The sequence below is a fragment of the Schistocerca piceifrons genome, chromosome 4 (genome assembly GCF_021461385.2).
Source record: "Schistocerca piceifrons isolate TAMUIC-IGC-003096 chromosome 4, iqSchPice1.1, whole genome shotgun sequence".
In the NCBI taxonomy this organism is placed as follows: Eukaryota; Metazoa; Arthropoda; class Insecta; order Orthoptera; family Acrididae; genus Schistocerca; species Schistocerca piceifrons.
This window is the reverse complement of record NC_060141.1, coordinates 679,149,536-679,173,108: the sequence shown is the minus strand read 5'-3', so window position 1 is coordinate 679,173,108 and position 23,573 is coordinate 679,149,536. Positions and strand designations below refer to the sequence as shown.

General features: G+C 42.2%; 1 protein-coding gene across 1 annotated transcript in view; it reads right to left on the bottom strand.

The window, feature by feature from the left end:
• The window catches only part of LOC124795230 (phospholipase DDHD2), a 204,165-nt gene that overhangs the window by 44,838 nt on the left and 135,754 nt on the right, over positions 1-23,573 (bottom strand). The window contains exons 8-10 of the mRNA XM_047259153.1: positions 6,023-6,235; positions 4,108-4,288; positions 3,834-4,028 (exon numbers count right to left, since the gene is read on the bottom strand). Of these exons, the coding sequence (XP_047115109.1) occupies positions 3,834-4,028; positions 4,108-4,288; positions 6,023-6,235 (589 nt within the window). The remainder of the gene's footprint in view (positions 1-3,833; positions 4,029-4,107; positions 4,289-6,022; positions 6,236-23,573) is intronic.

Here is a 23,573-nt window from a genome sequence, read left to right as displayed (position 1 = left end):
CATGGAGGGTCGTGAGCTCAAAACTCACATGAACTGTAAAATTTTAATTTCTATATTCAGTTCGAGTACATTCTAGAAGTATCCACAAATGTCAAGAATCATTGTACTTGAATGTTCTGTAGCTGTACATATATTGTATGTGTTCTGGCCAGAGGCAGTCCACTCCGTGCTCTTGTATGTTCAAGTCTTGAATAAACCTTCATTAAGTGAAGTTAGTGATCACCATTTGTCTAATTACACATTCCTCTACGTGACATTATTCAGGTGGAGGCAATGGATATTGGAACTTTTGATAGCACACATTACTGGCGACACAGTGGCTCCCATCAGGCCACGACAGAGCCACTGTTTACATGGCGAGAAACCCGAATTTGAGCCATATTCAACAGATCGCAATCTATCGGAGACAGAAGAAGAGCAGGACATGACAATGCAGCAATTGTATGCCACCACACGAGATATCCTTCTGGGTTCTCTGGTGATGATGGCCAAGATCCAAAAAAGTGGCTGAAGGTATGTAAGCGTATAGCCAAATTTAACAAACGGGATGCCACCGTGTGTTTGGCTAACACATTTTTCTACTTGGAGGGCCCTGCCAAGCAATGGTATGGGAACAACGAGGAGAAGTTCACAAGCTGGGAAGTATTCCAGGTGGAACTGCGCAAGTATTTCAGTGACACATGACGGCGGAAGAGCAAAGCTGAAGATAAATTAAAGCGCAGGGCACAGTGTCCAGGAGAAACGACAGCATCCTCCATTCAAGACGTGTTGGAGCTGTGTAAAATAGTGGATCCTAGAATGAAGGAGGAAGATAAGGTTGCACATCTCATGAAGGGTGTTGCTGAGGACATGTATCGAGCCCTACTCCTGAAGGAGGTTTCAACAGCATATGACTTCATAAAATGGTGCCAGTGCATCAAAAAAGAATTACACTCAAGCAGTTTGATCGGCTTCCAAACATCGTATCGATGTCTGTGATGGTGGAAGCAACTGATTTCACAAGTGTTCTTCGTCAGATAGTGAGAGAGGAAGTTCAGAAGGCACTTACATTGCACAGCGATCAAAAAACCAAGACGCTTCAAGAGGTCATATGGGAGGAAGTGGAACAGACATTGAACCCAATCTCTTGACCTACATTTCCCTTTAGAATGGTGAAAAAGTCAAGGCCATGAGGAATTACGTTCCTACAATGCCATATGAGGAACCAGTTTGGTCACCAGATCTGATGTCTGGAGGACCCAGGATAACCAACCACTATGTTCCCACTGCGGACGACCGGGACATGTGGTGCGCTATTGTCGAGAAAGGCGGTAGATATTTTATGACGCCTGCACCAGAAGACAGCAGACTGATCTCAGCCGAGACCAACTATGGGACACGAAGATGAACAAGAAAATTTGTGGACGATGTAGGTCACCATCGCCGCAAGCTAGCCGCTGGAGAGGACGCTACCCAACACGCCAATCCAGGTCTCCATCGCTGTTTAGAAGCTCCAGCCAATCACATAGGCACCGAAACCTGGAAAACTAAAGGGTGCGACCTTCCTTGGAGGTGAGGCCACTGAAGAGAAAAATCCTCTGCCGTCGATCACTACAAAAAGGATAGGAAACTACTTCGATATCCTCATGGATGACCGACCAGCCCAAGCTCTTGTGGACTCTGGAGCATCATATTCAGTCATTTCGGAGAAGTGCCATCACCAGTTGCAGAAAACCGTATTCGTTGGCAACAAAACATCTCTGCTGAAAGTGGCTAATGGGAAATATGTAAAACCTATGGGAAGATGTACCATTTGTGTGGGTGTAAGTGGCCATACACAGCTGTTAGAAGTCATCATCTTACAAGAGTGTAAAGCTTCTTAGGCAATTATAGATTGTAGTCACTCGAAGATTATGCTAGACGAGATGTGATACTGTGGACAGAAAGATGTGCATCCGAGTGTGTGGAGACTGTGTGCTGGATTAAATGATCATTCCTGCAGTCAGCACCAGATACGTAACTGCAACTTGTCATGTCATGCATCAACCCATGGATCTTTTAGTGGAATGTGAGAGAAGCATACTACTGAAGAATAACTTAGTCATCCCAGCCTCCGTCGTCTCGTTTAAGAATGGATTTGGTGAATTGTAGATAGTTAACTGTTGATGAGAACCGCAGACCCTTTCAAGATGCATGTGTGTGGCAAACGCTGAACCGTTAATTGCAGAACAGCTGAGTGTCATAGAAACCTCCCATGCCGAGTCTGTGTGCGAAATTAGCGCTACCACTACAAGACAGGATTGTATAGCTCGACTATCACCAGATCTCACTAAGAAACAACAGGAGAAGCTACTTGCCATTCATCAAGAGTTGTTCTGAATGTTTCCATCCACTGGTGAAGAGCAAATTAGACAAAATGATGGTGAAGCACCAGATTAGCACTGGAGACCATTAACCAATAAGCCAAAGTGCATATCATGTGTCAGCAATGCAATGCCGAATAATTGGGGATGAAGTAGAGAAAATGATGAAGAACGACATCATTTAACCTTCGAAGAGCCCATGGTCATCACCAGTGGTCCTTGTCAGGAAGAAGGATGGCAGTTGGTGCTTTTGTGTTGATTATAGGAAGCTTAATGAGATATCTGAAAAGGACATTTACCATCTTCCACAAATTGATGATACACTAGGTTATCTGAAGGGGGCGAAGTTTTTCTCAACCATGGACACGCACTCAGGATACTGGCCAATCGAAGTAGGTGAAGCTGATCGTGAAAAAACTGCATTCATCACCCCTGAGGGCCTGTAAGAGTTTAAGGTAATTCCGTTTGATTTGTGTAATGCACCAGCAACTTTTGAACAGGTGATGGATAATCTCCTAAATCACCTGAAGTGGACGATGTGTCTTTGTTATTTAGTTGACATTATAGTGTTCTCAGAGATATCTGATGAACACACAAAAAGACTGAGGGCCGCTCTTAAGTGTCTCCAACAAGGCGGACTGAAACTTAATCCAAGAAAGTGACTCTTTGGAGCAAAAGAAATAAAAATACTTGGGGAAAGGTGTGCGGCCAGACCCACAAAAGGTGAGATCTATAATGGAATTTCCTATTCTTAAAAGTATTAGAGACATGAGAAACTTCCTCAGATTATGTTCTTGTTGCCATCATTTTATCAAAGACTTTTGTATCAAAGCCAGACCACTCTAAGAGTTGTTAAAATCTGATGCTAAATTTATCTTGAGTGGTGCCCAACAAGATTCTTTCAATGTTCTGTGAAAAGCTCTGATGACTGACCCTGTACTTGGTCTGTATGATAGAGCACCTACCGAACTACACACAGATGCCAGTGGGTACGGGATCGGTGCTATTCTGGTGCAAATTTCAGATATTTGCAAAAGCCAAGAGAAACTACTAAACTACAGAAAGAGAATGTCTTGCTGTGATCTGGGTCAATGCAAATTTCAACAGTCTCTCTATGGAAGGCCATTAACAGTTGTTACAGACCATCATTCATAACCATGAATTTTATCAACTCAGTGTATATCAAACCTCTTCATGTTATCCTCACAGCTAGCTATCTCATCATGCCCAATCTTATATTTTTAAACAAATGCCCCTTATTACACATTTTATGTACCTCGGACAGCAATAGCTTAAATGAAACTAATGAACTAAAATGTAATGTTATTCGTAAGCATGTTTACTTTATCATAAGTCATTGCTATCATACTGATAATTTCAATAATATGTTGATCTACCTGATTTCCCCCCCCCCCCCCCCTCTCTCTCTCTCTCTCTCTCTCTCTCTCTCTCTCTCTCTCTCTCTCTCTTCCTCCAACTCACTTTTCTTACCTAAGTGCATTCTCTTCCTTCCTTTGTGATGAGGAACCAGCACAGGTTTCTGATTTTCAAATTCTGGATTGATTAATGTCTCTATACGATATGCAACTGGATCAAATGGATGGAATATATTGAAAAATGCTGGGCAAGTTGGAAAATGAAAATCTTCTCCCAGTGCATCTATGCCTCTCACTGTTACAAACATTCCTATAAGAAAAAAGAAATGAGACTGTGTTACATGCTTGAATACTTTTCACTATAAAGTCTTCATTTCATAAACACTTACCAATTGGAGATCCAAGTGCAAAAAATGCCGTTGGTGTAAACTGTAAATGGGGATATGAGATGTATGGTTGCCCTGTACCAGCATTTCCCATAACATAGCTTATTCGTCTACTCAACCTCCTCTGCAGGAGCGAGTGGTTTGGTTCTGAGACAGGAGTTGAATTACCTTGTCCTTCAGTATCCTGTAAATTCAATAATTTTATGTTGTAAAATTATATTCATCTAGACTTTAAATATTATAAACTGATAGAATGTATGTCTTTTTTTTCATACTTGTCTTTGTTAGTGATGATAAATGATTTTCTACTGTGAGTCATACCATTTCACTGCAAAAATTAAACGAATATGGGATATGAGGAGTCACCTTAAAACTACTTACTCCTGTTTAAAAGACAGGAAATGGTGTATTAAGCTAACTTATAAATAGAATGTGCCTGAAGGAAGTACAGTGGGGCCTTTTCTGTTCCTCGTGTATGCTAATGCTTTAACTGAACCTTTAAGACTTCATGGTCATAAGCTATGGAGATGGCTTATCCTCTGTCAGTTGGGGCAGCGATATGCAAACTGCTGCCAACGGCAGTGAAATGAATTACAACAATCTGTTAACTTATATTAATGCAAATAAGCTCCTTCTAAATACACAATAACTATAATCAAAATAACTACACTCAAGACACAAATGTTATTACAGTTACACTGGTACTTAGCTATACACAAACTTTTGGAGATTAATGAGGATAAACATCTGTCATCAAAATAGTACATAGATCATATTTATAAGAAAGTCAATATATTTCAGTTTAATCATCCGCATCTTTGGTATGATATTGAGATCTGGGTTGGGGCACCAGCACTCTATACAGGTAGTCTTTTTGTATCACAAAAATGAGAGAGAGAGAGAGAGAGAGAGAGAGAGAGAGAGAGAGAGAGAGAGAGAGAGAGAGAGAGAGATGATGGGGAGGGGGGAAGGAGATAAGAGAGGGGGATGGGGGGAATGAGAGAGGAAGGGTAGGACACGGTATGATGGGGTAGGACACGGGATGATGGGGTAGGACAGGGAGGGGGAAGAAGACAGAGGATGGTGAGGAGAGCGTGAGGATGGCGAGGAGCAGGCAAGGATCAGGCGAGGAGTGGGGCTTGGGAGTGGTGGTGGGGACAGGGGGTGGAAGGAGGTCAAGGGGTATGACGAGTGAGGAGAGTATGGGGTAGGAGGGGAAGCACTAATAGTGATAGCTGACGTCAAAAAGATAGAGCATTTTAGAGAAATTTTCAGAAAATATAAAATACTTACCATCTACTCTACATACACCTTGCAGGCAATCATGTTTATGAAAATAAGTTCAGAACATAATTTAATAGACAGTAATGTACATAACTGTAATATATGAGGAAGGGAAAACTTCCACAGAATTACAAGTACCAAACAGACCGCAGACCACAGTTCGCATATGACAGAAACAATTTTTTACAACAGACCTTAAGATAACTGATCTAAATGCCTTAAAGAATAAACTTAAGTATTTATTAATACAGTGATGCTGTTATTCAATAGACTACTTCAAATTGTAAGGTCTCCTTGTAAAAGTGTTAGTATATATAGCCACTGGCTTGTTTTTGCAACAAAACACTGATAAATTCTGATCTTCACTTTTTTATATCACTGTAGGCATTTATCTTTCACTGGTAAGAGAAGTTCAATTAGTACAACCTTCTCTCTCAATGAGTTGTACCTCTATGTATACGTGAACTAAATAGATGACAATGTCTAAAAAGTGACTGTCATACAGATAACAAGCAAGTAAGTAAGTAAATAAATAAATAAATAAATAAATAGACATCCATGATGATTCAAATATGTCCCTCAAAGTACTTTTCCATGTAAATCACAATGTGCAAATACTGCAGCATTAACTTACACAGTTTCTGCCTTCTGATCCTTCCCTTGATTCAGAGTTGGTTTCTTCTGTGTTTTTGCCTGAACGATCCTTTTGGTTGCAAAGAAGATCAAACAATATTACAGTCCCAAGACTATGGCCTCCAACTGAAACTCCACCCTTGAAGTTAGGATTTCTTTCTTGAAATAAATCATACAAACGGTTCAGCTCTTTTCCTACAGTATCCATAATAGTCTGAAATCAAGAATGTAATTCTATTTTACTTGTACTCCTTAGAGAAAGGAGTGTTAAACCTAATTTATTTAATCATTTGAGATAGTGTAATTACCCTGCTACAATCAAATTAACAGCAAACACATTGTTTAACCTATATTTAATGCACTCATTTTACGATCAAGGCATTTTTAGTGCTTTGACATACTACAGCAATTTATAAACGCTGATCCAAAAATATTGCACACAAATTGAAGGAGCTAGCTGATGAGTCAAAAGTCAACAACTTTGGAATAGGAACGTATCATCTTGGAAGTAATCCTGAGCCAGTGAAAGCTTTGGAATGTCGGGAATGACGAGGGAAATAAATGAACACACATTTTAAATTCAGCAAAGATAATACACTGTTTGCTCAACAATGTTGTATATTACAGATGGTATTCAAATATTGGCCAGGTAGGGGTAGGACTCAGGTCCTGAGGATTACAAACAGACTTAATTACATATATGACAGTTCATCCATTCCAGTAATCAAGAATCTCAGCAATTTTTGCCTGTTATTGACACTGATACTTGCAAGGTATCATTCCAAGACTTTCAAGAATGTTTTAATTTCAAGTTTGAAGTTGGATAACTAATGACATAAGAAATATTTCTTGTGCATGACATAATTACAAATTAACACTTTTCAGATTTCTTTTCCATTGATTCTACTGCAAAACCTTGCTTCTCACCATTTCACTGTTTTAGGTCATTAGGAAGTACCCTATGGGTTTCAACACGTGAGTTTGCAAGTCTCAAATTATGTGATATAAATGACCATATTTGTTGGTTGCATCGACTTAGAAGCGTACATTTATTATGCCGCCATGAGACTAAGGACCTTAGTATGCGACATCCTTTTCAACTTGATACGTCTATCTATTCCTTTTAAAAAAAAAAAAAAAAAAAAAAAAAAAAAAAAAAAAAAAAAAAAAAAAAAAAAAAAAGGAAAAAGTCTTAATAGAAAGATGGGCATTCGGATAACAAATGACCTTTTTTGTGTGATGTAATTACAAATTCACAATTTTTTGATTGTTTCCTTTGCTGTACTTTTAATCCTTACTTCTTACTTCTTGACAAATTTCATTATCCTATGTCAATAGAAGTATCTCATAGTTTTTGATGAGCTAGTTTGTAAGTATCAAAATTTGTGACAAAAATGACTGTATCTTTTGGTTGCACTGGGAAGCTTCAATGTTTACAATGCCAAGGCACCATAGATATTAGTATGCAACACTAATTTCAACTTGATACGTGTACCTGTTCCTAAGAAGAAGGGTTTTCAACAGTCTGACAGACTGACACACATACGAAAAACAAATAATCCTATGAGGGTTCCATTTTTACTGATGGAGGTACTGAACCCTAAAAATGGCGACCACCACATTCAATACAGACATAAAATCTTTGTAGAACATTCTTGCACACACTAGCAAGTATATCAGGCATCACAAGAATCTCATAAGACGCTGCAAGTACCCTGGAAAAAGTGTTGGTCAGAAACTAGTGTCAGGCACACAAGGTTTGAATGACAAGCAATTATATGAACATAAGAACAGTACATTATCTTTGCTGAACTTATGGCGCACGTGCACTGATTGTTGTTGTTGCTCCTAGCATTCCAAAGCCTTCCCCGGCTAAGAATTTATTCCAACACAATTAACTCCTATTGCTAAGTCGTCTTGTTTCGATTCCTCCTTCAATTTACATGTAAACTTTTTAATCGTCCCATATATCACTGATATCTGCAATCTTGTAGACACATTTCTGTCAGTGTAAAACAACATGTAACATCAGAAATACCAAAACCTTTCATCAAACAAATTTTCTTGAAAATTAATTTACCATATGCTGAATACAGATAAAGTCTCACAAATGTCCAGAAAAAAAACCTGTATTCAAATAACCACACTTGAATTTAAAAATAATTTTTCTTTAGGCCACATTCAGTTTCAGAAGGGTTACATAGAGAAAAATTAACCAGAAAGACAGCAAATGATGGAAGGGAAGAAGAAAAAATAGGGCTTAGCATACCATCAATGACAGTGTAATTACAAATGAAGCAGTAGCTCAAAATGCAGGAAGATGGGAATTGACAATGTCCTTTTTTTTTCAAAGGAACCATGTCAGAATTTGCCTTCAGCGATTGATGGCCACAATATTATCACAATCAATTCTTCTTTAAGGTTATTTAGAGCACAATATCAAGCAAAAGCAGCTGAACAGGTATATTTTGTTATAACTGTACTTTCATCAAGACACAGTGAAATATAAGGAGAGAACTTGAAGTCATTTTTTGTTGTTCCTTTACATTTTCCATTGCTTTTAGGATTCTGTCTTTTAATTAGTTTCTAAATAAAGGAATGTCTTCGATACACTCAGATATCTCACTTCTATTTCCAAAATCTTCCAAAAGTCATGGGGCACACACTAACCAGATTTGTTTTAAAAGTTCCCCGGCGCCAAAAGATTTACCATGCCGGGCAATGACATTTGCTGTCAAGAAACTTTTGGCACTGGAATGACAATCCTTGCTAACACACTTAATCATAGATGTCAACTGTCAATTCCCATCTTTAACAGCAGTACATGCAATAAAGTCCTTTTGCTATGATTCACTTTTTTGACAAAGAGATTCGTAATTTGTCGTCATTATGTTGCCTTTTGAGTGTAAGGGCACTCTACAGTGATGTTATCCATGCCCTTACAAATATTAAAAGAAATGAATATGGATGAAAGGACTAAAAACACATTGGAGCAAGCATGCATGTTGACCCACAAAAATCACTCCATATCACATGCTGTAAAACATGTAGAAATAGTGTAAGGTGCAACACCTGGGATGAAAAAAGAATGAAAAACGATAAAGGAGCTAAAAGAAAGGCACAGGAAAATTTCACTGGCTGACCACTTACAAAAAATCATGGGTGAGCCAAAAAAATCATGGGTGAACCAGTTACCCTGTTACTGTTGACACATTAAGAGCATGTCCCCATAATTTTTAGAAACAAGTTGGATAAATCACAGAACCTTAAAAGTCTCACCACATTTGTTTGAACATCACTTAAAACATAGGGCAGATCTGCCACTGCCCTCTGGTTCAACACATTCTAGTTCAATGTGATCTACAGTGATCTGAACACCACAAGCGCCACACATTGACAACAGAACCTCCTCCTTTCTGTTAGACTTTGCAACTGACCTTGGTCTCCTAACTGCTGAGAACTGCCTCATGTTCCCTACATCTACAGCTACAAGAGGCTCCTCTCCACTCAGCTCTGACATTTGGCCAAATCGATTGCATATTCGCAAAGTATAACTATCTGAATACCACCTCCCCCTAGCTGTCTTCTCGCCAACTGCCAGTTCCCAATCCCCACCACCCTTCACGCTCCTCAACCTATCTAGTTCCTCCTTTGCACATTGTAACTGCACCTGAAGGACAGAGATCTTACACGCCTGCTATTCTATCAACTTAATTCTACTACAGATTCTGCATTCCCAGGAGAAGATCTTGCTAGAATGCCCACTGGCTTCCCCAATACATTCCCCCCCAATGAAAATACTTTGAACAAATCCCACACCGTAACCCACTACTCACAAACATACGACAGAGCCCACACTTACCACTCATGGTAAAACTTTACAGTTACTGAAAAAAAAACTATACATCTACGTCACCTAAGTTCAGTTACACAAGTAGAACTATTTACAGAACTATCAATGGCAGTCTCGAAATTCTCTGCCTACTAAGAAAGCAACTACTTGTATTAATACTACTACACCACAGCTAATACCAATACCAACAAAACTTCACAAAATTATTAGCTAAAACCAAAAATTCAAGCGGCCACTGGAACACTTAACGAAGTTAAAACACTTAGTGAAAATTTCACTCGAAACAATATGAAACATCAGCTGAAAACTAAAGCACGAAATTTACTAAACAACTTCACCATACAGATAACTCTAAAAAAACACAGCGAGGGAAGTTTCCAAAAGTTTATTAAATCATTTAATTGCCACAAACAGCACAAAACATTGCTGAAAACTATTAAATTTAATAACTATATAACAGCGCACAAATAACTTTGTCAGTACTTAGCTTTATAACCGTTACAGCTGCAACTGCACGCTTCAAAATGTAAACACACTACTGAGGCGTGAGGCTTGGACAAACGATGTAAACACACTCCAAAGATGAATAAGAGAGATCTTATCCGAACTATGTGGCTGGAAGGAGGTACGCCACAGCTGTGCAGTGGGCTTTACTGGATGCAGTTTATTATCAGTCACTTGCAGCCACTTGACTTCCCACTGACCCAACACACTGCATCTCAACAGCAAGGCAATATTCTGCAGGAGGAGGGCACACTGTCATTAGCTTGGCACACTACTTTGGCGGCCATGTCTGCCCTTTCATTCCCTGCAATATCCATGTGCACTGATACCCAGCAGAAAGACACCTACTTCCTCAGCTGTTGTAGTTGCAAGAGGATGTCCTGGACATTTCTGGACTATTCTACCTGCTGGGTACAAGCATTGCAAGAGTGAAGGGCACTCAGAGAAATGGAACAGACAAGGAATTTTGCACTTTAAGCACATCTCATCTGCTTCAGTGCCCACAAGATTGCATATAATTCCATATCGAAGACAGTGAAGTCTCACGGCAGTCACACCATAAGCACACAATCAGGAAAAACAACAGAGCAACCAATGGAGCCCCTGTTTTGAGATATCCGTAAAGACATCATAGAATAATGCATTAAAAACATATGCTGGAATTCAATCTCTCTTGTACTGCACCAGATCCAAAACTACTCTGGGCCCTTGCATTAACCATGGTGGCAGGCAGTGAAAACCTTTTATTTGTGGCTGCACATGCTCCATACCAAGTGACTCCAGGACAGGCTGCACACAGATCCCAAATAGTATTGTCACTTGTGTATGATTGGAGAAAAGGTGTTCCAGAGGTGGACGAGCAACAGTATATTCAGGTAAAGTCGAAACTAAGAGGAACACTTAACACACAATGAGGAGCTGCCGCCGGATAGTGAGTGGTGGTTCCCCAGTGTCTCAGCAGAGATATTGAGTATTGTGCTGGTCCTGTAAGCACCTGTGGCCAGCCTAATCACATCTACATCTACACTCTGCAAACCACTGTGAAGTGCATGGCAGAGAGTATGTCACATTGTACCAGTTATTAGGGTTGCTTCCCATTCCATTCATTCACATATGGAGTGCGCGAATAATGCTCATTTTAATGCATCTGTGTGTGCTGAAATTATTTTAATCTTATATTCTCAGTCCCTATGTGAGCAACAAGTAGGGGCTTGTAGTATGTACCTAGAGTGTCGTCATTTAAAGTCAGTTCATGAAACCGTGTTAGAGGACATTCTTGGGATAGTTTACGTCTATCTTCTAGAGTCTGGCAGTTCAGTTTCTTCAGTATCCCTGTGACACTCTCCCACAGATCCAACAAACCTGTGGCCATTTGTGCTGCCCTTCTCTGTATATGTCCTATATGGTATGGATCCCACACACTTAAGCAATATTCTAGAATCAGTCAGATGAGTGGTTTGTAAGGAATCCCCTCTGTAGACTGACTACACTTCCCAGTATTTTAACAATACACCAACGTCTACAACCTGCTTTACCCACGACTGAGCCTATGTGATCATTCCATTTCATATCCCTACAAGTGTTACACCTAGATATTTGTACAAGTTGGCTGATTCTGACTGTGGCTCATTGATATTATAGTCATAGGATACTACGTTTTCTCATTTTGTGAAATGCACAGCTTTACATTTCTAAATATTTCAAGCAAGTTGCCAGCCTTTGCACCGCTTTGAAATCTGATCAAAATCTGGATAAATATTTATGCACCTTCTTTCTAACTGTACTTCATTACAGATAACCGCATCGTCTGTAAGTCTGAGATTATAATTAAAACTGTATGCAACATCATTAATATACAACATGAAGAGCAGGGATCTCAACACACTTCCCAGCGTCACAACCAAAGTCACTTCTACAAATAACTACGACTCTACATCCAAGATAACATGCTGCGTCCTCCCTACCAAACTGTCCTTCATCCAGTCAGTCCCAAATTTCACTCAACACCCTGTATGATAGTACTTTTGAAAATAAGCGTAGGTGTTTTACTGTGTCAAATGTTTTTCAGGAATGAAGAAATACTGCATCTACCTGATTGCCTTGAACCAAAGCTTTCAGTCTGTCATGTGAGAAAAATGCAAGTTGGGTTTCACGTGATCAATGTTTTCGGAATCCATGCTGGTTGGCATGGAGGAGGTCATTCTGCTCAAGCTGTTTGAGCTCAGAATATGTTCTATGCTTCCACAACAAATCAATGACAAGGACACTGGACGGTAGTTTGGTGAATCACTTCTACTACCCTTCCTGCAGACAGTGGGGCCTGTGCTTTTTTCAAAGAAGTGGGTATGGTTGGTTTGTTTGTTCGGCAGATCTATGATAGATTATAGTTAGAAGAGGGAATAAATCACTCACAAATTCAGAACAGAATGTGATACAGATTCCACTGCGTACTGAAGCTTTGTTCAATGTTAATGATTTCAGCTGTTTCTTAACACCACTAACACTCACTTCACTCATCTTTTTAGTGGTATGAGGATTAAACTGGGATGAGTCTCCTGGGTTTTCCTTTACACAGGAACATTTGAAAACAGTTCACCACTTCAGCTTTTGCTTTGATACCCTCAATCTCAGTTCCTATCTCATTCAAAAGAGGTTGGACATTGACTAATGTGCCACTAACAGCCTTTACAAATACCCAGAATTTTTTGAGTTTTGTGAAAGATCATTTGACAACATTCTGCCACAGTAGTCACTGAAGGCTTCATGCATTCCTCTCCTTACAGCAAAACATGTCTCATTCAGCATCTCTCCATCTACTACCCTATGCTTTGTTTTACAGTCATCACGTAGTAATCTCTGTTTCTTTAAAAATTTCTGTACAGTGACTGAATACCATGGATGATATGCATACGCAATTCTACGATCAATCCCTAATAAGCTAGGAGGTGTTATTGCATTATTCTTATCAATTATCCCATTATGAACGGTTTTACTAGGTACGCAACTATCCAGTGCATATCAATTACTCTCTTAAACTTGAGTCATTCATCCTCTATATGGTCCTGCCTTGTGCTGACAGTTTTATGTTTCTCATTGAGATAGGACACTACAGATTTTTTTGATCTGGTTTACCGTGTGTATATATATATATATAAAAAACAAAGATGATGTGACTTACCAAATGAAAGTGATGAAAGTGCTGGCAGGTCGATAGACACACAAACATACACAGAAAATTCAAGCTTTCGCAACCAACAGTTGCTTTGTCAGGAAAGAGGGAAGGAGAGGGAGAGGGAAAGACGAAAGGATGTGGGTTTTAAGGGAGAGGGTAAGGAGTCATTCCAATCCCAGGAGCGGAAAGACTTACCTTAGGGGGAAAAAAGGACAGGTATACACTCTCGCACACACACATATCGATACGCACATACACAGACACAAGCAGACATTTGTAAAGGCAAAGAGTTTGGGCAGAGATGTCAGTCGAGGCGGAAGTACAGAGGCAAAGATGTTGTTGAATAACAAGTGAGGTATGAGCGGCGGCAACTTGAAATTAGCCGAGGTTGAGGCCTGGTGGGTAACAAGAAGAGAGGATATACTGAAGGGCAAGTTCCCATATGTGGAGTTCTGACAGGTTGGTGTTAGTGGGAAGTATCCAGATAACCCGGATGGTGTAACACTGTGCCAAGATGTGCTGGCCGTGCACCAAGGTATGTTTAGCCACAGGGTGATCCTCATTACCAACAAACACTGTCTGCCTGTGTCCATTCATGCGAATGGACAGTTTGTTGCTGGTCATTCCCACATAGAAAGCTTCACAGTGTAGGCAGGTCAGTTGGTAAATCACGTGGGTGCTTTCACACGTGGCTCTGCCTTTGATCATGTACACCTTCTGGGTTACAGGACTGGAGTAGGTGGTGGTGGTGGTGGTGGTGGGAGGGTGCATGGGACAGGTTTCACACCGAGGGCGGTTACAAGGGTAGGAGCCAGAGGGTAGGGAAGGTGGTTTGGGGATTTCATAGGGATGAACCAAGAGGTTACGAAGGTTAAGTGGACGGTGGAAAGACACTCTTGGTGGAGTGGGGACGCAGTCCCTCAGCCACATACTCCCGACGATCAAGTACCATGGCCGTGGAACCCTCGTCCGCCAGAAGAATGACGATGGATCGGTAATCCCATTCATGATGCCCAGGCAGAGCTTCAAGGAATCCTCAGAACCTTAGGCCCCCTACAAAACCTTTCACCTGACTCCATCAACCTCCTGACCCCACCAACATCCCACACCCCTACCTTCTACCTTCTTCCTAAAATCCACAAACCCAATCATCCCGGCTGCCCCATTGTAGCTGGTTACCAAGCCCCCACAGAACGTATCTCTGCCTACGTAGATCAACACCTTCAACCCATTACATGCAGTCTCCCATCCTTCATCAAAGACACCAACCACTTTCTCGAGCGCCTGGAATCCTTACCCAATCTGTTACCCCCGGAAACCATCCTTGTTACCATTGATGCCACTTCCTTATACACAAATATTCCGCACTTCCAGGGCCACAATGCGATGGAGCACTTCCTTTCACGCCAATCACCTGCCACCCTACCTAAAACCTCTTTCCTCATTACCTTAGCCAGCTTCATCCTCACTCACAACTTCTTCACTTTCGAAGGCCAGACATACCAACAATTAAAAGGAACAGCCATGGGTACCAGGATGGCCCCCTCATACGCCAACCTATTCATGGGTCGCTTAGAGAAAGCCTTCTTGGTTACCCAGGCCTGCCAACCCAAAGTGTGGCACAGATTTATTGATGACATCTTCATGATCTGGAGTCTCAGTGAAGAAGAACTCCAGAATTTCCTCTCCAACCTCAACTCCTTTGGTTTCATCAGATTCACCTGGTCCTACTCCAAATCCCATGCCACTTTCCTTGACATCGACCTCCATCTGTCAAATAGCCAGCTTCACACGTCCGTCCACATCAAACCCACCAACAAGCAACAGTACCTCCATTATGACAGCTGCCACCCATTCCACATCAAACGGTCCCTTCCCTACAGCCTAGGTCTTCGTGGCAAACGAATCTGCTCCAGTCCGGAATCCCTGAACCATTATACCAACAACCTGGAAACAGCTGTCGCATCCCGCAACTAGCCTCCCGACCTGGTACAGAAGCAAATAACCAGAGCCACTTACTCATCCCCTCAAACCCAGAACCTCCCACAGAAGAATCCCAAAAGTGCCCCACTTGTGACAGGATACTTTCCGGGACTGGATCAGACTCTGAATGTGGCTCTCCAGCAGGGATACGACTTCCTCAAATCCTGCCCTGAAATGAGAACCATCCTTCATGAAATCCTTCCCACTCCACCAAGAGTGTCTTTCCGCCTTACACCTAACCTTCGTAACCTCTTGGTTCATCCCTATGAAATCCCCAAATCACCTTCCCTATCCTCTGGCTCCTACCCTTGTAACCGCCCCCGGTGTAAAACCTGTCCCATGCACCCTCCCACCACCACCTACTCCAGTCCTATAACCCGGAAGGTGTACACGATCAAAGGCAGAGCCACGTGTGAAAGCACCCTCGTGATTTACCAACTGACCTGCCTACACTGTGAAGCTTTCTATGTGGGAATGACCAGCAACAAACTGTCCATTCGCATGAATGGACACAGGCAGACAGTGTTTGTTGGTAATGAGGATCACCCTGTGGCTAAACATACCCTGGTGCACGGCCAGCACATCTTGGCACAGTGATACACCATCCGGGTTATCTGGATACTTCCCACTAACACCAACCTGTCAGAACTCCGGAGATGGGAATTTGCCCTTCAGTATATCCTCTCTTCTTGTTACCCACCAGGCCTCAATCTCCACTAATTTCAAGTTGCCGCCACTCATACCTCACCTGTCATTCAACAACATCTTTGCCTCTGTACTTCCACCTCGACTGACATCTCTGCCCAAACTTCTTGCCTTTACAAATGTCTGCTTGTGTCTGTGTATGTGCGTATCGATATATGTGTGTGTGTGCGCGCGCGCGAGTGTATACCTGTCCTTTTTTTCCCCCTAAGATGAGTCTTTCCGCTCCCGGGATTGGAATGACTCCTTACCCTCTCCCTTAAAACCCACATCCTTTCGTCTTTCCCTCTCCTTCCTTCTTTCCTGATGAAGCAACCGTTGGTTGCGAAAGCTTGAATTTTGTGTGCATGTTTGTGTGTCTTTCGACATGCCAGCGCTTTCGTTTGGTAAGTCACATCATCTTTGTTTTTAGGACTATTTATTTACACTAGATTCATTATATTTCCATCATGAGTGGGATTCCAAATTATCTGTTGTAGGTAGTTTTCAAAGAATGCATTTAGTAAATTTTTATAGGATGTCTTATCATGCCCACCACTAACAAAACTGTAATCTTCCCAATTAATTGTTGGATAATTAAAGCGTTCACAGACGATTACAGTGTGAATGAGGAACTTATTTAAACGTGAATTGAGGTTTTTGCTGAAGTGTGCAGTTAGGTCAGGAGACGAGTCTGTTGAGTGATAGAAGGATCCATTATCTTTTTATGATGACCCCTCATACTGGTCTTGCCCAAACAATCTCGCATGCAGCTTCAATTTCTATCTCAGTGGAGTTGAGTTTCTTGTCTACTGTGACAACCACACCACTTTCACTTCCCATTTGCCTGTTCTTTCAATAGGGATTCAAATTTTCTCCAAAAATCTCACTGCTATCAATTTCAGGTTTGAACCAGATTTTTGTACCTAGTACTATGTGAGCTTCACTGCTTTTCAGGAGTGCTTAAAGCTCTGGCACTTCGTTGTGAAAGCTTTGGCAGCTTACCATTAGGATTTTAATACTCTCATCTGTGAGAGGCATTTCTTTTGATCTTACACTGATATTTCTGGGTTTACTACAGTTATTGTTATCTGGATTGAATGGAGGGTCGCCTAATCTAAAATCACGTCATGTGTACACCACACACGGTCATATCTGAGTAGCATCCTCTGTTGCGTACTGCACACCCGACCCACTTAGGGGGACCCTAAAGTTCTCATCCCTATGGCAAAAATCCAGAAGTCACAGTCTAGCTTGTTACAGGATCGTTGAAGGTTTTGGTTCAGTCCTTCTGCTCAACACGGAACCAAAGGGCCATGGTCAGTTTTGGGACAATGCTCCAAATTGTGAGCTTCATCGAAACTCCATGCACAAGCTGGTCTTCTCAACCTTCTCTGCCAGTCACTGGAATGACTCAAATATGGCCTCAGAGCCCAGAAGACAGGCATCATTTGATCAAACATGCATCACAATCTGCTTTAGGTTGAACCCTGTTCCCTCGCTGGCTGTTGGAATAGCCTCTTCAACATGTTGAAGGAGGCCCCAAGGCATACACAATGAGTGCACCTGGTGTCCTTTTCTGTCCTTGCTGCCATTTCCCCAAGAGGTACCATCATTCACCATACGTTTGAATTGCTGACAATTAACAATTAACAGATCCCTATCCTTGTGTGTTTGCTGCCTCCTGGCACCAGACAAAACAGTTTTCCCCCCAAAAGGTGAAGTGAATCCCACCAGATCAGTTTCAGTTTCAGTGAAAGACAATACCTCAAACTTGTTGGTTAGGAGAATCGGTACAACACCCTGAGTCCCCCCTGGTCCCCATCCACGCTGTTCAGGACACCTAGCTCTAACTCTGAAACACCACTCACAGTCAGGTGAATGAATAATGACAGATCTCTTACTTTCTGCAGAGCAGACATGAGCCACAGGAGTAGATAATACTTGAGGCACTTTTGGTACTGGTACCACAAGTACACGAGTCTCAGAAGCTCTTCCAACACAATGACATGCACCAGATACCAATCATTTGATAGTGGCCAGGGAAATTTCCAGCTGTATATGACTTAACCAACTCGCTGCTTATGATTGTTAACCAACTCATTCTGTGTTCAAGCATTCACAGTGGGGCTGCATTTTAATTGGTGCAATTTATTACAGGACAGTGAGCAAATAACTTTAATTCTGCTGATTATCTTTTAATCTCTTGAGCTAGGAAGATAATTTTGCTATAAGAAATGAAGCAAATACACAAAACAAAATTTCTATTACGGAAACAGAAAAACCTGTGGTAAAAATTCTAGTTTCCCAAAAACCTTTGAGGTTAAGCACAACTGTTAGTAAAACTCGAAAACAAAGTTAATTTATGGTAAATGTTGATAATATATAGGGCTACACCTCTTTAGGGGAAATCTAGATGTAACACAACATGTCACTTGGCACTTCTGCTACAGTAAGTCACAAACACCGATTTACTACAAATTAGATTATGTACAGGACAATAGCAGCTTCCAAAAATTCTCAAAAATGCATGTTTATCTGCACTGATATACAATGAAATTTATAAGTGTTCTGTGACCACAAATGCTGATTCACTACAAAGTACTCATACCAGTAACTTACAAAAATATAGGTTTATAATCATCCAAAAATTCTAAAAAAAAAAAAAGACTATTTCTCATGTTATTATACAATGAAATTAGAGAAGATTGTTTTGAACGAGGATAGGCCTACTGTTCTCAAAAATTTTAAAAGAACACAAAAAAGTTCAAGTCCACAACTGATGATGAGAGTAATGTTCAAAAATTCACACTATATCACAATCAATGAAAGCTTATGCAGAAGTAGTGAACAGTGAAACATGCAAATCTACAATTTCAAATCAGCACATGAGTCTCGTACATCTGGTCTCCCACAAAACCTAAGTTGGCTATTATTTATAAATAAATGTGCAAACTACATGTTTTTTTTTTCATTTAGCTGTTTCTGTGCCAGTTTCTATACTGCTGTGCCAAAGAACATCACCACAGTTTGAGTTTGTATTGGTCAAAATCACTGAAGTGTGCAGCACCAACAAAGCATGTTTTCTAACAAAGAGATAGAGGGGCTGGCCAGTACTTACCTCAGCTCAGTACAGCCGATAGATACACATAAAACAGAACTGAAAATTTACATTCCTAGCTTTCGGAACTTTGTTCCTTCATCAGGGAGGAGAGAGGGGAAAAAGGGAAGAAGGGAAAGTGGATTCAGTTACTCACAACCCAGGTTATGAAGCAACAGGGAAAGGTAAACAGGGAGGGTAGCAAGGATGGAGGCATGGTTGTCAGAGGGAAGCCAAAGATATTCTACTGTAAGTACTGTGCCAGCTTCAAACCAAAGAGGATGCATACAGAAGTAAAGTATAAAGATAAACACAACTATGTAGGATGAAAAGATGCGTGAATGGCTAAAGAGGAAAGGGAAAGAGGAGAAGACTGAAGAGTGAATGGGAGTGAGGTTGTTTAACGTAGGTTCAGTCCAGGGGGATGGCGGGATGAAAGGATGTGTTGGAGTGCAAGTTCCCATCTCCGCAGTTCAGAGGGACTGGTGTTGGGTGGGAGAAGCCAAATGGCACATACGGTGTAGCAGGTTCCTAGGTCCCTAGAATTATGCTGGAGGGCATGCTCCGCTACTGGGTATTGGGCATCTCCTAGGCGGACAGTTCGTCTGTGTCCGTTCATTCGCTCAGCCAGTTTGGTTGTTGTCATGCCGATGTAAAAGGCTGTGCAGTGCAGGCACGTCAGTTGATAAATGACATGTGTAGTTTCACACGTAGCCCTGCCTTGAATTGTGTATGTTTTACCAGTAGCGGGGCTGGAGTAGGTGGTTGTGGGCGGATGCATGAGGCAGGTTTTGCAGTGGGGTCGGTTACAGGGGTAGGAACCGCTGGGTAGAGAAGGTAGTCTGGGAATATTGCAGGGTTTAACAAGGATGTTACGGAGGTTAGGGGGGCGACGAAAGGCAACTCTGGGTGGTGTGGGGAGAATTTTGTCAAGGGATGATCTCATTTCAGGGGTTGACTTGAGAAAGTCATATCCCTGGCGGAGTAATTTGTTGATGTTTTCGAGGCCAGGATAATATTGGGTGACAAGGGGGATGCTTCTGTGTGGTCTGGGGGTAGGAACATTGTTGTTGGACGGGGAGGAATGTATTGCTCGGGAAATCTGTTTGTGGTCAAGGTCTGCAGGATAGTTGCGGGAGAGGAAAGCACTGGTCAGGTTATTGGTGTAGTTGTTGAGGCATTCGTCACTGGAGCAGATACGTTTGCCACAAATACCTAGGCTGTAGGGAAGGGAGCGTTTGATGTGGAAAGGATGGCAGCTATCAAAGTGAAGGTACTGTTGTTTGTTTGTGGGTTTGATATGGACAGAGGTGTGGATGTGAGCTTCAACAAGATGAAGGTCAACATCCAGGAAGGTGGCTTGGGTTTTGGAGAAGGACCAGGTGAAATTCAGATTCGAAAAGGAGTTGAGGTTATGGAGGAAATTAAGGAGTGTTTCTTCACCATGAGTCCAGACCACAAAGATGTCATCTATAAACCTATACCAGGCCAGGGGAAGCAGCTGTTGGGTCTTCAGGAAAGCCTCCTCCATGCGGCCCATGAAGAGGTTGGCATAGGAGGGAGCCATCCTGGTTCCCATGGCCGTTCCCCTGATTTGTTTGTAGGTCTGGCCTTCAAAAGTGAAGTAATTATGGGTGAGGATGAAGTTGGTAAGTGTGATAAGGAACGAGGTTTTTGGAAGATCTTCGGGTGGGCGTTGGGAGAGGTAGTGCTCAAGGGCAGAGAGACCATGGGTATGTGGGATGTTTGTGTAAAGGGATGTAGCATCCATGGTGACAAGAAAGGTTTCAGGTGGGAGAGGAGTGGGAATGAATTTGAGGCGTTCTAGGAAGTGGTTTGTGTCTTTGATGTAGGATGGGAGTCTGCGGGTGATAGGTTGTAGGTGCTGGTCTACCAGAGCTGAGATACGTTCGGTTGGGGATTTGAAGCCTGCTACAATGGGACGGCCAGGATGGTTCTCTTTGTGGATTTTGGGTAATAGGTAGAGAACCATCCTGGCCGTCCCATTGTAGCAGGCTTCAAATCCCCAACCGAACGTATCTCAGCTCTGGTAGACCAGCACCTACAACCTATCACCCGCAGACTCCCATCCTACATCAAAGACACAAACCACTTCCTAGAACGCCTCAAATCCATTCCCACTCCTCTCCCACCTGAAACCTTTCTTGTCACCATGGATGCTACATCCCTTTACACAAACATCCCACATACCCATGGTCTCTCTGCCCTTGAGCACTACCTCTCCCAACGCCCACCCGAAGATCTTCCAAAAACCTCGTTCCTTATCACACTTACCAACTTCATCCTCACCCATAATTACTTCACTTTTGAAGGCCAGACCTACAAACAAATCAGGGGAACGGCCATGGGAACCAGGATGGCTCCCTCCTATGCCAACCTCTTCATGGGCCGCATGGAGGAGGCTTTCCTGAAGACCCAACAGCTGCTTCCCCTGGCCTGGTATAGGTTTATAGATGACATCTTTGTGGTCTGGACTCATGGTGAAGAAACACTCCTTAATTTCCTCCATAACCTCAACTCCTTTTCGAATCTGAATTTCACCTGGTCCTTCTCCAAAACCCAAGCCACCTTCCTGGATGTTGACCTTCATCTTGTTGAAGCTCACATCCACACCTCTGTCCATATCAAACCCACAAACAAACAACAGTACCTTCACTTTGATAGCTGCCATCCTTTCCACATCAAACGCTCCCTTCCCTACAGCCTAGGTATTCGTGGCAAACGTATCTGCTCCAGTGACGAATGCCTCAACAACTACACCAATAACCTGACCAGTGCTTTCCTCTCCCGCAACTATCCTGCAGACCTTGTCCACAAACAGATTTCCCGAGCAATACATTCCTCCCCGTCCAACAACAATGTTCCTACCCCCAGACCACACAGAAGCATCCCCCTTGTCACCCAATATTATCCTGGCCTCGAAAACATCAACAAATTACTCCGCCAGGGATATGACTTTCTCAAGTCAACCCCTGAAATGAGATCATCCCCTGACAAAATTCTCCCCACACCACCCAGAGTTGCCTTTCGTCGCCCCCCTAAACTCCGTAACATCCTTGTTAAACCCTACAATATTCCCAGACTACCTTCTCTACCCAGCGGTTCGTACCCCTGTAACCGACCCCACTGCAAAACCTGCCCTATGCATCTGCCCACAACCACCTACTCCAGCCCCGCTACTGGTAAAACATACACAATTCAAGGCAGGGCTACGTGTGAAACTACACATGTCATTTATCAACTGACGTGCCTGCACTGCACAGCCTTTTACATCGGCATGACAACAACCAAACTGGCTGAGCGAATGAACGGACACAGACGAACTGTCCGCCTAGGAGATGCCCAATACCCAGTAGCGGAGCATGCCCTCCAGCATAATTCTAGGGACCTAGGAACCTGCTACACCGTATGTGCCATTTGGCTTCTCCCACCCAACACCAGTCCCTCTGAACTGCGGAGATGGGAACTTGCACTCCAACACATCCTTTCATCCCGCCATCCCCCTGGACTGAACCTACGTTAAACAACCTCACTCCCATTCACTCTTCAGTCTTCTCCTCTTTCCCTTTCCTCTTTAGCCATTCACGCATCTTTTCATCCTACATAGTTGTGTTTATCTTTATACTTTACTTCTGTATGCATCCTCTTTGGTTTGAAGCTGGCACAGTACTTACAGTAGAATATCTTTGGCTTCCCTCTGACAACCATGCCTCCATCCTTGCTACCCTCCCTGTTTACCTTTCCCTGTTGCTTCATAACCTGGGTTGTGAGTAACTGAATCCACTTTCCCTTCTTCCCTTTTTCCCCTCTCTCCTCCCTGATGAAGGAACAAAGTTCCGAAAGCTAGGAATGTAAATTTTCAGTTCTGTTTTATGTGTATCTATCGGCTGTACTGAGCTGAGGTAAGTACTGGCCAGCCCCTCTATCTCTTTGTTAGTATTTGTTTCACATCTTATATGAGATTTTCCATTAATCATTTAAAGCATGTTTTCTGCCTGTTTGCAGCTAACAATGTGTGTGGATAGTGTCAACAATCTTAAGGAAAAAAGTCCTCAATGACCAGTAGACTGTGCATCCATAGTCTAGCCGTGAACACACAAAACAGCTATAAAACTGGAGCAGACACACCCTTCTACTCCCCAAGACCTGTGACTACGACACTTTATGATATTTAGTGCTTTCTGGGCTTAGGCGTAGTAACCATGACAATTTGGAGTTAAAAATGAGACCCAAAAACC